This window comes from Eufriesea mexicana, unplaced genomic scaffold, assembly GCF_001483705.2.
Source record: "Eufriesea mexicana isolate 0111107269 unplaced genomic scaffold, ASM148370v2 scaffold5190, whole genome shotgun sequence".
Lineage (NCBI taxonomy): Eukaryota > Metazoa > Arthropoda > Insecta > Hymenoptera > Apidae > Eufriesea > Eufriesea mexicana.
This window is the reverse complement of record NW_016913149.1, coordinates 590,052-606,073: the sequence shown is the minus strand read 5'-3', so window position 1 is coordinate 606,073 and position 16,022 is coordinate 590,052. Positions and strand designations below refer to the sequence as shown.

At 37.5% G+C, this 16,022-nt stretch overlaps 2 protein-coding genes across 2 annotated transcripts in view; both read left to right on the top strand.

Moving 5' to 3' along the window:
* The window catches only part of LOC108551867 (uncharacterized), a 153,009-nt gene that overhangs the window by 50,136 nt on the left and 86,851 nt on the right, over positions 1-16,022 (top strand). The gene's annotated exons all lie outside the window — the stretch shown is intronic.
* LOC108551904 (uncharacterized) lies at positions 1,657-2,126 on the top strand. The gene has a single exon (XM_017906246.1). The coding sequence runs from the start codon at positions 1,777-1,779 to the stop codon at positions 2,032-2,034; it is 258 nt and encodes an 85-aa protein (XP_017761735.1). The 5' UTR covers positions 1,657-1,776; the 3' UTR covers positions 2,035-2,126.

Below are 16,022 nucleotides of genomic sequence, written 5' to 3'. Positions count from 1 at the left end.
ATTATGGATCACATCTTTTGGCCTTAATCTTTCGTTATATTTATACAGTATAACAATCAAAAATTTTATAGAATTTAAATGGATACCTTAATTATTGTCTTGGCAAACATATCAGCCTTGAGTAGCTCAGGTTGTATAACAGATTACAAGACAAACCTTTTATCTAGCTAAAAACCGAGCGTTGTAAATCACCGTGAATATTAAATCGACTCTCATTGCTCGATACCAGTTCTTGCTTTTGTAATTGCATTTCCAACATTTTATCCACCTAAAGCTTTGAACATGAGCCTATAACATATGCATTTTATGCAGAAATCAAATAAGCTACACAATTCGATTTTTAAAGGCAATAGCACGTTCAAATCGCTTACAAGTATCTATTTTTTATATCAATTTCGAAGTTTACAACTCACAACAACGTAAAGTAAGTACCGTCGCTTGCCTGATTAAGCAAATTTTATATCTCTTTTTTCTTCACACGTATATCATATAAAATCACTTGTATCTCCATCAGTCACTTGAAAGATACATCGATCCATCCGTCAAGGTTTTCGATCACGTTTCAGCTTCTCTTCCATTTGTTCGATATGATTCCACCATTTTTCTATCGATCGATCTGTAAACACACGTGATAACGCAGCTATTCCGTTCGAATTAAAAGGAAAGGGAGAGAAAGAAAAAGAGAAAAACTTATAGACGTCACCTCGTTAGCTGCACCGCATAGGAAGATTATAGAGATTCGAGCAGTAGCAACGTTTCATTATTCTTAGAAACCCAAGGTCCGTAACGAGCCACGGGGAAGGGGCTAGCTTTCCATTTCATGCCAACAGCATCTTACCTTCGTTGCGAGAATAAACTTGTCCGTTTCGATGCGGCGTTGCACGACTCTAAACGCCGGTGGAACGATGAAATACGACAGGGCCCATCGCTAAATCTCGAAGATCGTTCAACAACGCGTAACGAAGCGGTCTCACGCGATCTCGCGCCGGCCGGAATCATAATAGCGATGACGAGGCAGATCTCGAATGACCACTCTATGTTGCCATTGTTCATGGTGTGTGGAAGTCGCGTGCAGCCTGCGACGGGAACGTAGAAAACGCGCCCAAACGATGCCCAACGAGATCGTCCACTATCGATGACACGTGATCCCTAGGGATGTGCTAGGTCGCGTCACGTAATCCTGATTGGCTTACTCGATTCACGGGCCTAAAACATATTTTCTTTTCTTCCAGAGAGTGTATACCTCGAAAAGTGACGAGATCTTTATTAAATCGCTCGATACTTCGAGATAACTTCGAGATAAGTCGAAAGTGAAATCGATATCTCAAACGTCGCTTCGCGACTCTTCGTGAAGTTTGCGAACGCGTGGGGTTCAGGGAGGGGACGTAAACATAGGACCGGGCATTTTTGTGTGATGATTCGATGCACGACGGAAGAGAATTCGAGGGTCAAGTTACTCTTTTATGATTCAGTTCCGCTTCTCGAAATATTCACGTGAAAAGGTGCTCGTGAGTGGTAGAAGTTTCGTAGAAACGGGGACGAGATAAAGGCCGAGAAACGAGACCGTTTGGATTGCCTCAAATGGAAGAACTAGCGTTTTCACTCAACGTCATCCGATATCTGGACGATAAGTCAGCGAACTGAGCAACCGTTCGATATTCTTGACGGATCGTCTCGTCGGATTGTCCGCACGAGATCGATCGATTCACCGTTTCACTTCCAATCCCGTCGTTTCGAAGATCACGAGGCTGGATTGTACCGTCGTGATCACGCGACATGGATGCCCTGGAATTGCAAGCAGCCCTGGTGAAGCTGGATCCAGCCACCACGGTAACGCCGATCGGCTCGAACGTGAAAATGCTGCCACCTCATCATCGTATCGCGTTCACGGTCGATTTGGACGAGAACGATGTAACATTGGAAAACTCGTCGCAGAACGACGAGAAATCTAACGTGGTGCCGGCCATGCAATCGAACATACCTAGAAAGCTGCACAGTTGCTCGACCCAGGTGACCGTGCCTGAGGTCAAGTGACGCCAGCCTTGCTTCGACCTTATCTTTTATCACACTTACCCGCCGCACAGGAGCAGCAAGCATCATGCTAAACATCACGCTAAGGAGAAGAGACATCATCATACTATGCATCATCAGCATCATAGATCTCATGTGGTGAGTCAGTGGTTCTATTCGTGCGTGATCGTTCGTTATTTACGAGAGGTATAGCTGTTGTTATTTTTTTTTTCTCGATTTCGAGTTATCGATGTGCGTATGTTCTCACTCGACTGTTTTTCCTTTTTTGTATCACATATATGATCACTGATCATTTTTATCCGGTATCATTTTTGTTCGATTCAAGAATCCTCTTCCTGCTATCCAATAACGCTTTTATTTGAGTAGTAAAAATTTCTCCGATTTTTGTTTAATATTATTTTTGTTTAATTAAGAAAATTGGTGTGATCTGAAAAGTAGTGAATTCTTTGTCACAATATCAATTTTTTTATTGATTTTCTAAATGCGTCAGTGTCGTACCATTGTCAATAGCGTAATTATTTGAAAAATCAAATATTTGTATAAGATACTTATGTGTTTCTAAGCATGCTTCATAGACATTATAATTTTATCGCAGCAAGAATGCTGTTATTTTAATGAGAACGAAAAATCGTAATCATTCTTTCATCATTTCTTATTCTCTATATTTTATCAAATTCTGTAAAAAAAAAAAAATGAAAAGTATAGAAGAAACTATATTTTGAGAAAACAAATTCGTAAATAAAAAAGAAAGGCTACTGAGAATATAAGAATTCCGTTTGTATGATTCAACAGAGTTTGATACATCATGAAACTATGTTTCATAATTAGACAAATGACTCTCAGTAGACGAAATCATTGGCCTGTGGATTATGGTTCTGTAATATCACTGATGGAAAAAGTGTTCTTTGTCATTAGCGTCCATTAACGTTTCAACAGTATCCATTAAGTTCCTTGCATTAAAGCATGGCTAGAAACATGGAAAATTACATTCTTACATCTACTTGCATACCTGATGTATAAGAAGGCATAGTGGTTTTTCAGTGTAGGGATTGAAACAGAGTGGAATGAATTTGCCGATAGAGTCAGAAATTGAAATCTTTCATGGTCATTCTCTCATTTATAAATTATACATAATTGAGGTTTATACAATCTTCTTATTCGCACGTATCTGCATACGAAAAGGTTAAGTTGCACGTTTGGTAATTTATTCAGTACAGTGCATGTGTAGATTCACATACCCGTCGTTTGCATGGACTACAAATACTCTACATATTTTAATATACTACAAATAAGTGAGACGAGTGATCAGCAATTGAATTATTCGTATTTTAAACGTTATTAAGCTTAAAATAAAAATTATTTTTGATACATACCGCATTGATGTCTACAGAGGTTAACAAATTCTTCCCAGGAGTCGCTGTGAGCGTTTACATCATTAGTATACAGCCGGTAAACCGGTGCACTCATATACGTAGTTGTCAAGAGAAATGTGATAGAATAAAAAAATTGGTCAAGTGTCAGAATTTACATGTGCGTTTTGACGAATGTACTTGAAAAAAGTTGAAAAAATCAATGTTCAGAATACTAAATAGGATCGATTGAAACGCGTGTGATTCGTTTTAAAGTGTTAGTTTTGATTCGTTGTCTATTCAGAAATGTAGTGTGCTGCCCGCGGCTGTAGGTGTCACTGGCATCAATCTGTGGCGTCACTTGGTGTTTTAATTTGAGATCTTGTTATATTTCTTTTACCGCCTCCACTCGTGGGCAAAGCAGCACGTAATGGGCCTACCGCGAGCCACTTAACAACTCTAACATTGGACTATCGGTGATGGCAGCCACTGCACGGGCATTAATGGACGTATTTCCGGGACACGACGTTGTCCAGTGGCGTAAATGAGACGAGATAGAATGGCCGTGTACTGTGACCTGAATTTCTTTAAGGGCACCGGTTCGAAGGGTGATCGCTTACGTAGGTGTGTTACCGTTCGAGATCAGAGACACGTATAACCTATTTAAGACGTCCAGAGGAAGCTTTTGATGAGCACATCGCTGAGAGTGGTTGACCTGTGTGCAATTGAATTCGTTCAACCAGTCATCCCGTATAAAGGAATAGTAATTACGCGGGAGAAAGCAAACGTTACGGACCGATCGCCTTCTGGTTGTTTTTATCGCTGACGATGAAAATTCTGGTAATCTTTGTTTATTGCTTAGTCAGGTATCTATATCTGTGGATAAGAAAGCTAATAATTTGTGTATAAAGTCGTTCAAAGTAAAATATCGATCCGAATATTAAATTTTTATTTATTTTATTCAATTTATTTATGGAATTAATAGTATGTATAGTCCAAGATGGTGGAAAGAGGTTAGGTTATATCAAGGTAGTGAATCACTGAAAATTCTATTTTGTTTTAAATTATGTGGGATGGCAGAGTGTAGATAGAATGAACGAGGACTATCAACTAACTGATAACCCTTGTCCACTCTGTTCACATCAAAACCATCCCAGTTAAATTTTCGATCAGTTTAGCATGAAGTTGGGGTAGCAAATGAACTTCAACAACTTCAACGATTAGCCATTGGCACTCCTGGATCTCACAAAGTAAAGAATTTATTTATTTCATATATAATAATTAACAAACTTCAATCGTGACCCATTAATTTTCTTTGTTTCAGTCAGAAAAATATTACACATTTGGATCCATGTTCATCAAGAATTTTTTCACGATAAATTTATCAAGAAATCACACCTTATTTTTTTCCGTCGTCCTGAATATTCCACTGTTTTTTCCTGGCATAAATCAGTACACACGATGTGAATGAAATATCAGGTAAAACTCGTACACATCCGGTAAATATTTTAACCATCATAAAACAGAGAAATCACGAGAGATACATGCACCGCGATATATCCACGAGATCATACCACTTGTTGGTAAAAAGAGACACAAACCAGACGATCAGCTATCACGCGAAACGCGTATCAGTTGTGCTGCGCGAACGCCGGCTCGCCTGAAATCGAAACCCAGTTCTGTTAGGTCGCAAATATTGTTGCATTCGCTTTTGACAAGCGGCACCGTTAAACCTTCGCCGCGGCAATGCCAGACGTGATTCATATCTGCTCGACATTGAGCCATTGGAGTAACGTTATACCCTTATTCCGGGTGTAGCTCGCGAGCAACACAAACTATGCAGAAAGTAGAGTTCTGATTCTTATAATATCATAGTGGTTACGATTAATGCCGATAAATATCTCTGTTTTTTAATGAAACTTATTTACTTCTACGACATGTAATTTTTATATTTACTTAAATTAAAGTATCTACAGATGATAAAAGAATTAATAGAGGATATTTCAAAATTGCAGATCATTCAAGCAGGAGATAATAGAGGATAATTAAAGGAATATCTTTTCTTCGTAAATATATGTGCGATTTTGCTTTGTTTTCTTTTATAACAAAGTTCTGAAAATGAGGATTCTGAGCGCCTGGGAGCGAGAAACCTGCTGTACATTAATTTACTTTAATGAGGTTCCATTGAAATTTTGAAGCGAGTTTTAGGACACCGTATATTTAGAAATCGATATGCAAATACTAGAACAAAGTGATATATAAATACTGCTTGTATCTACTGTATCTCATTAATCCTTTTTCTATGTATTTGAAATTGTAATCCATCAAGTGATTGTGAATTTTCAAACAAGTCGATGTGATTGACCAGTTTATGCTTTCTCGTGTATGGTTAAGTAACTTGTATACTGTGTCTGAGTTTGAGTTGTACAGGTGAAATTATTTTTTCTCCTGTTGCGTGTGGAACGGTATTTATTACTAATAAGCAGGGAAATATGTGACACGTTGATTGAAATTTGTTTTAATTGTTTTGATAAGTATTTTTTGCTGATTTTCATATCTAGATAAACTAAGTTTTCCCTGTAATAGGGGTTTTAATGCCCAATTTTAGTATTCAGTTCACCATCTGTTATTTTATGTTCAGTTGTATTCGTTCATGTAGAGACATAAATAGCAATGATGCACTACATATTCCACATAGAATTTTGACACAGGTATTACTCCCTTTTACTAATATGGAACACCTGTAAATCTCACAATGATCACATATACTAAACGAGAAGCAGTTTAGTCTGATCCCTATCACGTCTGCAAACGAGCACACGGTGCTTAAATCGATCGAAAATTGCCAGTCAAGAATTGGATCAGGCCTGTCGTGCCTAGAAGCACGTGTAGTACACGAAGAGACAATACGGCCACATTGCTACACATTTCCCCTTGTGCTGCCTGGACAGATCGATAGTGTGGACCCTGTAACTCGGCCACCCCTACCACCTTCCGAGTCCTTCTATCGATACACGAAACTGTTCCTCTGGCACAATGTGCGCGACGTTCGCGTTGAGAATCCTTAATAAAATTGTTAATGAAAAAGTGTCTACGTTCTTTAGGGCAACTCGTAAATCTTATCGAACTTTAAAGTTTAAGCACTTGGTTAGATGAACGCTCGGTTTAAAGAGAAATGATTTGGAAGAAATATTGGAAAACGTAGAAGTAAAGAATCAGATGTCGTTCAAGGGTATGTACTAGGTGTCTCGGTCAATTTAAAACAATCCCAGAAAATATTTTTGGAACTATTGATGACAGAATAATATTTTGGGTAGGAATTGAATCTTGAGGGAGACATAATTTGCATTTTTTATTATTGAAATATAACTGTATGACTATGTTACAGTGGTAATTAATATTTACAATTGCTTCAGTTGCAAATGAATTTATTATTCTTTTATTGTTCAGAAATCTTATAAAGAATACAAGTATGAGACTTAATAATTTAATGTACAATCTTACATTATGTGTGTTATGTATAATTTATTGTATTTATTGTGAATCACCTATGGTTCTCACGGTAACACTGGGAAATCTAATGTCAGTCATTGGTAACTACAATGTTACCATGATACTGCCATTTTAGACACCCTGGTGGCTGTAGACCAAAGGTTGACGATCGTATTGAAAAGGACACGAAACGTCGGTAATCGAAACCCCACGTCCAGTCGAACTTACAGCTCACCTTATGTCTCTTTCAGGAATGACACTACAAGTGTCCATATCTTCTTTATCTTTACGTCCACAACGGAATGCAAATTGACTTCTTCTCCAGTGCATCTGCTGTCGGGAAACGCGTGTACCGGGTTTCTAATCGTATGCACACACGCGCTGCTTCCACTCCTTCTGTTGTTCGGTCGTGCATTGTTTGCGTTATAAGGTGTAACGCGTCCGATCGGGAGTACGAGCTTTCGTACGTGACAAGACGGTAAAGTAAGAACAGATGCGTTCTCTCTGGGCACTGATTGACACGATCTGGCATCTGCCCGACTATATTACGTACTTAAACGCTTGAATTAATGCCACGCAGTCTGCCAGGTGGATAATAGGGATCTGGAAGTAAAACAGAAATGTGTAATTTAATTTTGCAGGTTAATTGACTCTATGGACCAGCACATCTATTATTATTTACGCAAGTGATAAGTTATAAAAAAGAGCTAAATTTTATATTAACACGAATTATGAAATTTACCGAGAAAATAAATCGTATTGGTATAATAATTATGCAATTGGATTAACTCTATGCTGCATTCTCGAAAATCGCTCGCAGTTAACTAACTTCAGGTGTGTCCACAGCCGTGTCGGAAACCAGTTTATTAGCCTATACCAGTAAGGAAATTCAGAGTACGGTACCTAGCGTCAAATTCCGGAAATTAGTTACCGCGCTACTAATATGATAACCACTTTAATATAATTTGGATAAAGTAGATTACGAAAGTAGATAAAGTAGATTACAAAAGTGGATAAAGTAATCACTTTAATCGTAGTTCTTATGTTTGACGATAGAAGTCGCAGTTATCTTATTCTGTTCACAGTGTACTCTTGGATAAAACTGCAGGAGTGAGAAAACTTACGGCGATGACCGTTTAGTGGAGCTACTTTTATTAGCCTAGTACATTATTTCGACAGTCTGCTTAATAGTGACGCCTGTGTCAATAATTTTTTACCCTCGTTAGAAGAGTCATGTCATACTTGGCTTCTTTAATTAAGTAGGTAAACCGAGTTCACGAGACTTGCCTTGGATTGCTGTGTATTTAATTCAGGTTTTAAATGCAATTCTTATTGTACTTGTAATGGTATCCCAAACCTAACCTAAAACTCACGGTGCCGTTTAATAACGCTGATGTGTTGAGTATAAAATTTGTAAACTCTTAATTTGTGTTATTTGCGAATTTTACTATCATTTAATGCAGCTAATGAGTAACGTTATTCCATTTACTATTACCATTATTATCTGCGTCGTATAAATTACGTCGACAATGTAAGTATATTTAGATACAGACTTTCAAATTCAATTCTATATCTCTATCATTTTTCTAATTGAAAAAGATCTCACAATCACAAAGTAAAAATATAAAAATTTTATTATTATTATTTGGAAACACTTCGATAATCGAGTGAACTCTAATTTTATATTACAGATGACGCTGATACTAACTTCAGAGAATCGTTAAATGGGCAAAGTGTGACAGTTAATTAATTACTGTAATTCGTAAAAATTTTCTGGAAAAAGAAACAGTAGGTTATTGAATTCTTCGAATTATTCTGTCAATTTGTACATTTCGACGAAAACGCGATTAATTGACGGGTCAATGCATTATCGAGGAGTATGGTTGTTCTCGCGTTTTCGCGCGACGGTTTTCGAGATTCTGTGAGTGTAGATGGGAATTTAGTCGCTTTTCCGTACCTTATGCGGATCACGCGTGCCAATGCGCTCACGAACTTCTAACGTGTTCGTATTCCGAGTCCAGACAGTACATTTCCCCGTATGTCATTTGTACCCCGCGACGTATGCGGGAAGTGCTTACCGCAGACGTGTGTGCGCGTGCGCGTACGTGGTTACGAATTTCGCGGCATCTGTCCTCTGGCATTGTTGTTTTATGTCTATTGAATGAGCTTCTAGTTGTTTCATTTACTATTTGTTTCTCCCAGGCATTACTTCCAGTACTTCGAGTTAAGCAGCTATTTATGACATGAGTGTGGAAGTAAGATGAGACAGATCTATATTAAATTAATTTCTAATGAATAACAAACAAATGATTTTTATTATAACAAGTAAGTCTTTTAATTAGTAAATACTTAAGCAAAATTAGTAAAGCTCAAGGAAATAACTTCTTCAAATAAAATTGACTTAAATAATTGCTCAAATGATTTATTTATTATTTTTTGTTTGAAAATAGAAGAATATTCTTTTATTTATATTTAAATTTTGGTTATTTATCAATTTAATTTTAAACTGATATTTAATCATGTCTAATCATATTTTTAGAAATAGAGTGGCATCAAAACGAATGTCATTACTCTCTGAAAGTGAGTTACTTATATAAATGTAATTTTCTCTTTGTTCATTTTACAGACTTTTGAGTGCAGTAATACTCGCTATTGTAAGAAATATGACGCTACACATTATGTCGGACGCCCATAGTTGGAAGAGTTGGCGATAACGAAAGGGTTAACTTACCCGGCACAAACAATCCAAAACTTCTCGGCGGAACTTCTTTCTTTACAACAGACACACTTCTTTCTTCGCAACAATACTGCTACGAGTCTTACGCGCATTTCCTCACAGCACTTCCCTCTGATTTTCCCTTTCAGTCATGCCAACACTCACACACGTACACTCTTGCTCCCGTTTCATCACGACCGAGCATCTTGTTTTCTATGGCTTTTTATCATACTCAGAGTTTTCTGCTTGGAATGCCGCAATTCTTATACCTCTTAACCAAGAGGAATTTATACCTCAACGTAAAGCTTGTATGGCTTATTTCCTTTAAAAATTAGGTAACGATGCAATTTGTTATGTCTTTGCATATTTTGTTAAGAATAAACTTAATGTTTCATTTTTTGATAATTTTAATATTGCTTCAAGGAAATTGCGTGGACTTTACAAGGAACCTCATACCTTATTCCTACTTTATTATCCCGATGAGAGAAGAGATAAATGGTATACAATGATAAAAGGAAAAACACGTTTAAAAATCTTTGAAAAGGAAGCTCGTTGATATAAAACTTCACCGCGTAATAAAAGTTGCGAAGATCTACTAGGTTCTAAGGTTATTTGGTTTTAAATTATGAAAAGCTTTGATGGACTTTCTTGCTGTATAAAAATCATAGTATAATTAAAGTATTCTTTATCTTTATATTTTATATTTTACTGTAACATTTTATATTATATATTTTATATTTATATTCTACCTTTTATATTCTCTATTTTATATACTATATTGTACAATTTGCATATTTCCTATTTTATACTTTATGCAGAATAATTTATATATTGTCTTATACTACACACATCAAGTAATAAATAATACTGTACAATTATTCTACTAAGTAACCATCTCCATACAATAATTTGATATATTGTATCAATTTCGTTCATAAATTACGAATATCATTGTACATCATTTTTCCAATAAACATTTACATATGTACACGTCAATTAATTATATATAAATTCTATCTATTTACATATAAATTCCAGCACCTTTTTTGCTCATGACACGAACAACATATTTGACGTGCATTAACCAAACCCGTCTATTCATACGTGGACCATCATTCATGCGTTCCCCCATAAACCCTTCATCCTCCGTTCTTCATTTCCCATGCACGCGCAACGTTACCTCGACGGCCACCCTCGTCACGTGCTTTTTCACGTAATTTCGTTTCACTGTGGGGTTAGTATATCGCTGAGATATGCGTGTGCAAACACGGCCGGCACATAAATTTCGAGGGATTCGCGGGCTCGTATTATTTTCGCGTTCTGTGACCACGTGCGCGCGAGGATACGCGAAACCGCATCCTTCGATGCTGGATTTTAAATATAGCGACCAAACAGCGGGTATTACCATTCAGTCGGGAACACTTACCGCAGGGTGACTCATTTCGTTCTATAACTGAATCTTTCCTCGAGCTCCACTATAATCGAAGAAAGACTACTTAGACCAGAGGTAAAAATATTTTAACAAGAGGATCCATTTTGTTATATCTTGTAAATTAAATTTATTACTGTACATCATATTTAAAGGTAAAATTAAAATTTAATTAAATTTAAAAGAGCTTAATTAATAACAAATCTTTGTATTTTCCAAAACTATTGACATTTTCGAACGCTTTAAATTGCAAATTTTTATTTGAACATTTCCAATTAACAATTTTGATTGTATATTTTTATTGACAAGTTTTTGAATACAATTTTTAAAATAATAAATGTATTTTTCTACGTAATTATGCGAATAATACGAGTATAATGGAAATTGGAATTACATCGAAGGAGATGAATAGTTTTGCACGATTTTGATCGATAAACGGCATGAGTTATGTTTACTTAGATGGTCGTCCCTGTGAAAATTTCGGTGGCCAATCGCTGGAGGTGAAAGGTTTCCAAAGGAATCTTCGAGAATCCCGTTATGGAAATAGAAAGTCGTAATTGCTTATGAAATTGAAGTTCTCATGGAAATAGATGGACGCGAAATGAAAATACACACACGAACCGTGAAAATAAGTGAAAATTGAGAATGTTCCTTCTCGTATGGAGGTTAGGTCGACCGGTGCAATTATTTGCTCCACGATCATCTTGGTTAATTTCGAATAATTTATAACTCAGACACTGCATCGTTCTGTCATTCATGCATTCAGTCCTTAAATAGCTGTCTCTCTCCCTTTTGTGCGCCCATCGTCTTCTTTTCGTTACGCCATTAATCATTCGAATGAATACCGCGCAATTCAAACAATTATATCTTTAACTTCATCAACGATTTCCGACACACACTTTTACCATTTACATTTCGCTACCTCAATGGTCACTCTAACGTCACGCATCCTCCAAATAATTACGCCTGGATTTCATCAACGATACTTTTGCCCGACCACTTTTACCATTTAAATTTCTCTTCATCGTCTCGCCATTTATACCCGACAATTTCGCTTCTTCGCTCACGCTAATCGACCTATCGATACGATTCTGTTGCCCTGAATCTCGGTAAAGATGAGCTAACGAGGCATGCATTTCGCATGGATTTCGCTGCCGAGATAGTGGCGCCCCCGGACGAGAATTATTAAAATTTACTCATAAATGAGAGATCTCGTTGCTGGTAATTTATATACCACTTACACACGCCCCATGTACCATTTATACACGTGCCCATGTGTGCCTACCCTACCCTCTTCATTACGTAGAACCGGTTGGAAAAGCGACCCCTGGTCCAGCACCCTTGTTTTCGGTGGCACCCCTCGTCGTGAAGGGCTACCGAGAAGGTCAGTCTTTTAATCAGCGCTCGAACGGCGACTTAACGAAGCTGAAAAAGACTGGCGGAGGAGCAGGCTATATTACGCGTGCTTACACGCCAGACTAAGATTTAAGCCGGATCCGCATGTCCGGGGATGAGTATCTACTTAAGGGCTTCCGTTTAGACTCGCGCAATGTACTCGTTTCGTGTGCACGTGGAACGATTTTTCCTTGCGAATAAAATGTCAAGCACGAGTTCTTTTTTAAGAACAATATGTATTATATTATGCAGCAGTGAACTATATTTTGCAATTTTTTTTAATTGAAAAATTTTTCTGAATTGAAAATTAGAAACGCTGAAATCAGAATAATTACCACTTTGCAGTTTCTTTAAATCTTATGCAAATTTCTCTGTTATTGTTTCTCTGTTATTGTTTCTCTGTTATTATTTCTCTGTTAAATATCTTACGATTATTTTAATATGTGATGATTTCGTTATGTTAGGTGATTTTATTATTGTTAAATATGTTATAGCAATTTCTTGCTTCTGTTTGGTTCGAAATTGCTTTCACGATGCACATCGTTTCCTAATTTTTCTCACAAAGGACCCATCGAATCGTATAAGACAATCTGAAGAAGTCCCTGTTTTCCAGTTCGGCTACTTCCAACATCATATGCGATGTCGTATACCGTCAGGTCCGGATCAATCGACTTACGTTTGATCCCGTAGTTTTGCGCAGGAAATTGGGTGCAGGGATTAAGGAAGAAGCTGCAGTTCGATGTGTGGTTTATCGACTGTGAATTTTCATTTTACGATGCAGAAGATACAATACGATTGCTTATCCTGATGACACTGTCCAACACGAATTTTAATGTTTAATATCCAATTCTACTACAGCTTACATTTTTAAACATGAATCCGTAATCGATATTGCTATATCACCCTGAGTTTCCAAAAAGAATGCCACAAATGTGCAGAAAAATATCATACATAATGTGCAATAAAATATTATAAAGAATACTTTTAATAAATAATGTGCCCCTAATGCATCACGTTGATACGGCACTGATTCTCTCAATAAGAAAGACAAGGATAGAAAATCAAGCGAATTTCGATCAGCGCCATCTACTATTTTGGATCCGAAGCTCAGAGTTGGTAATAGGAACACAGAATGCACGAGGAGCTCTTTAGAACAATCACCTGGCGACATCTGTGTTCCCGTTACCGACAGCATTTATACAACAGAGTATGTCGACGAAAAGTTTTCGGCCGATTTCGTGATTTTGTATCAGGAGAACATGACATGACAAGAGGTCGTACAGAGTATGTCGACGAAAAGTTTTCGGCCGATTTCGTGATTTTGTATCAGGAGAACATGATATGACAAGAGGTCCTTCGCCGAGACAGTTCCAAGAAATTACGTCATTTCCAAGAATTCTCGGACAATCCTTTTGCAGTCTTGCCGTAAAATTTTCGGCCGATTTCACGACTCTCTACTAGGATAACATGATATGACAAGAGGTCGCTAGTCCAGATAGTTCCAAGAAATTACGTCATTTCCAAGAATTCTCGGACAATTCTTTTGCTGCCTTGCCGTAAAATTTTCGGCCGATTTCGTGATTTAGTATCAGGAGAACAGGATATGACAAGAGGTCGCTAGTCCAGATAGTTCCAAGAAATTACGTCATTTCCAAGAATTCTCGGACAATTCTTTTGCAGTCTTGCCGTAAAATTTTCGGCCGATTTCACGACTTTCTACTAGGATAACATGACACGACAAGAGGTTGCTAGTCGAGACAGTTCCAAGAAATGACGTCATTTCCAAGAATTCTCGGACAATTCTTTTGCAGTCTTGCCGTAAAATTTTCGGCCGATTTCACGACTTTCTACTAGGATAACATGACACGACAAGAGGTTGCTAGTCGAGACAGTTCCAAGAAATGACGTCATTTCCAAGAATTCTCGGACAATTCTTTTGCTGTCTTGCCGTAAAATTTTCGGCCGATTTCACGACTTTCTACTAGGATAACATGATATGACAAGAGGTCATTCGCCGAGACAGTTCCAAGAAATTACGTCATTTCCAAGAATTCTCGGACAATACTTTTGCCGCCTCCAAGAAAATTTTGTGGTCGATTTCACGTCTTTGTACTAGGATAACATGACATGACAAGAGGTCGCTAGTCGAGACAGTTCCAAGAAATGACGTCATTTCCAAGAATTCTCGGACAATTCTTTTGCAGTCTTGCCGTAAAATTTTCGGCCGATTTCACGACTTTCTACTAGGATAACATGATATGACAAGAGGTCATTCGCCGAGACAGTTCCAAGAAATTACGTCATTTCCAAGAATTCTCGGACAATACTTTTGCCGCCTCCAAGAAAATTTTGTGGTCGATTTCACGACTTTGTACTAGGATAACATGACATGACAAGAGGTCGCTAGTCGAGACAGTTCCAAGAAATGACGTCATTTCCAAGAATTCTCGGACAATTCTTTTGCTGTCTTGCCGTAAAATTTTCGGCCGATTTCACGACTTTGTACTAGGGTAATATGACATGACAAGAGGTCGCTAGTCGAGACAGTTCCAAGAAATGACGCCATTTCCAAGAATTCTCGGACAATTCTTTTCCGGCTTTGCGGTACATTTTAATTATTTTACTTACCTTATACTTACCTTACTTACTTACCTTCCTATACTTGCGCTACAGTTCCAAGAAATGACGTCATTTCCAAGAATTCTCGGACAATTCTTTTGCAGTCTTGCCGTAGAATTTTCGGCCGATTTCACGACTTTCTACTAGGATAATATGATATGACAAGAGGTCGTTCGTCGAAACAGTTCCAAGAAATGACGTCATTTCCAAGAATTCTCGGACATTACTTTTGCCGCCTCCAAGAAAATTTTGTGGTCGATTTCACGACTTTGTACTAGGATAACATGATATGACAAGAGGTCGTTCGCCGAAACAGTTCCAAGAAATTACGTCATTTCCAAGAATTCTCGGACAATTCTTTTGCAGTCTTGCCGTAACATTTTCGGCCGATTTCACGACTTTCTACTAGGATAACATGACATGACAAGAGGTCGCTAGTCCAGATAGTTCCAAGAAATTACGTCATTTCCAAGAATTCTCGGACAATTCTTTTGCTGTCTTGCCGTAAAATTTTCGGCCGACTTCACGACTTTCTACTAGGATAACATGACATGACAAGAGGTCGCTAGTCCAGATAGTTCCAAGAAATTACGTCATTTCCAAGAATTCTCGGACAATTCTTTTGCTGTCTTGCCGTAAAATTTTCGGCCGACTTCACGACTTTCTCGACTTTCTACTAGGATAACATGACATGACAAGAGGTCGCTAGTCGAGACAGTTCCAAGAAATGGCGTCATTTCTAAGAATTCTCTAAACAATACTTTTCCTGCTTTGCAGTACATTTTAATTATTTTACTTAACTTATACTTACCTTACTTACCTACCTTCCTATACTTGCGCTTCTTTTCTTACTGATCTTAATTCCTCTTCATTTAAATATCATTTAAGCTGATATTGCCCACTCTCTATTTTCAGAGTTCAAAGTGAACATTGAAAATTTACAAGAGATAGGACATATTTTAAACTTTGTGCGTAGCTCTTAGCTTGGTAT

Coding starts and splice junctions, on each gene's coding strand:
- LOC108551904 (XM_017906246.1), top strand. CDS start 1,777: ATGGATGCCCTGGAATTGCAAGCAGCCCTGGTGAAGCTGGATCCAGCC.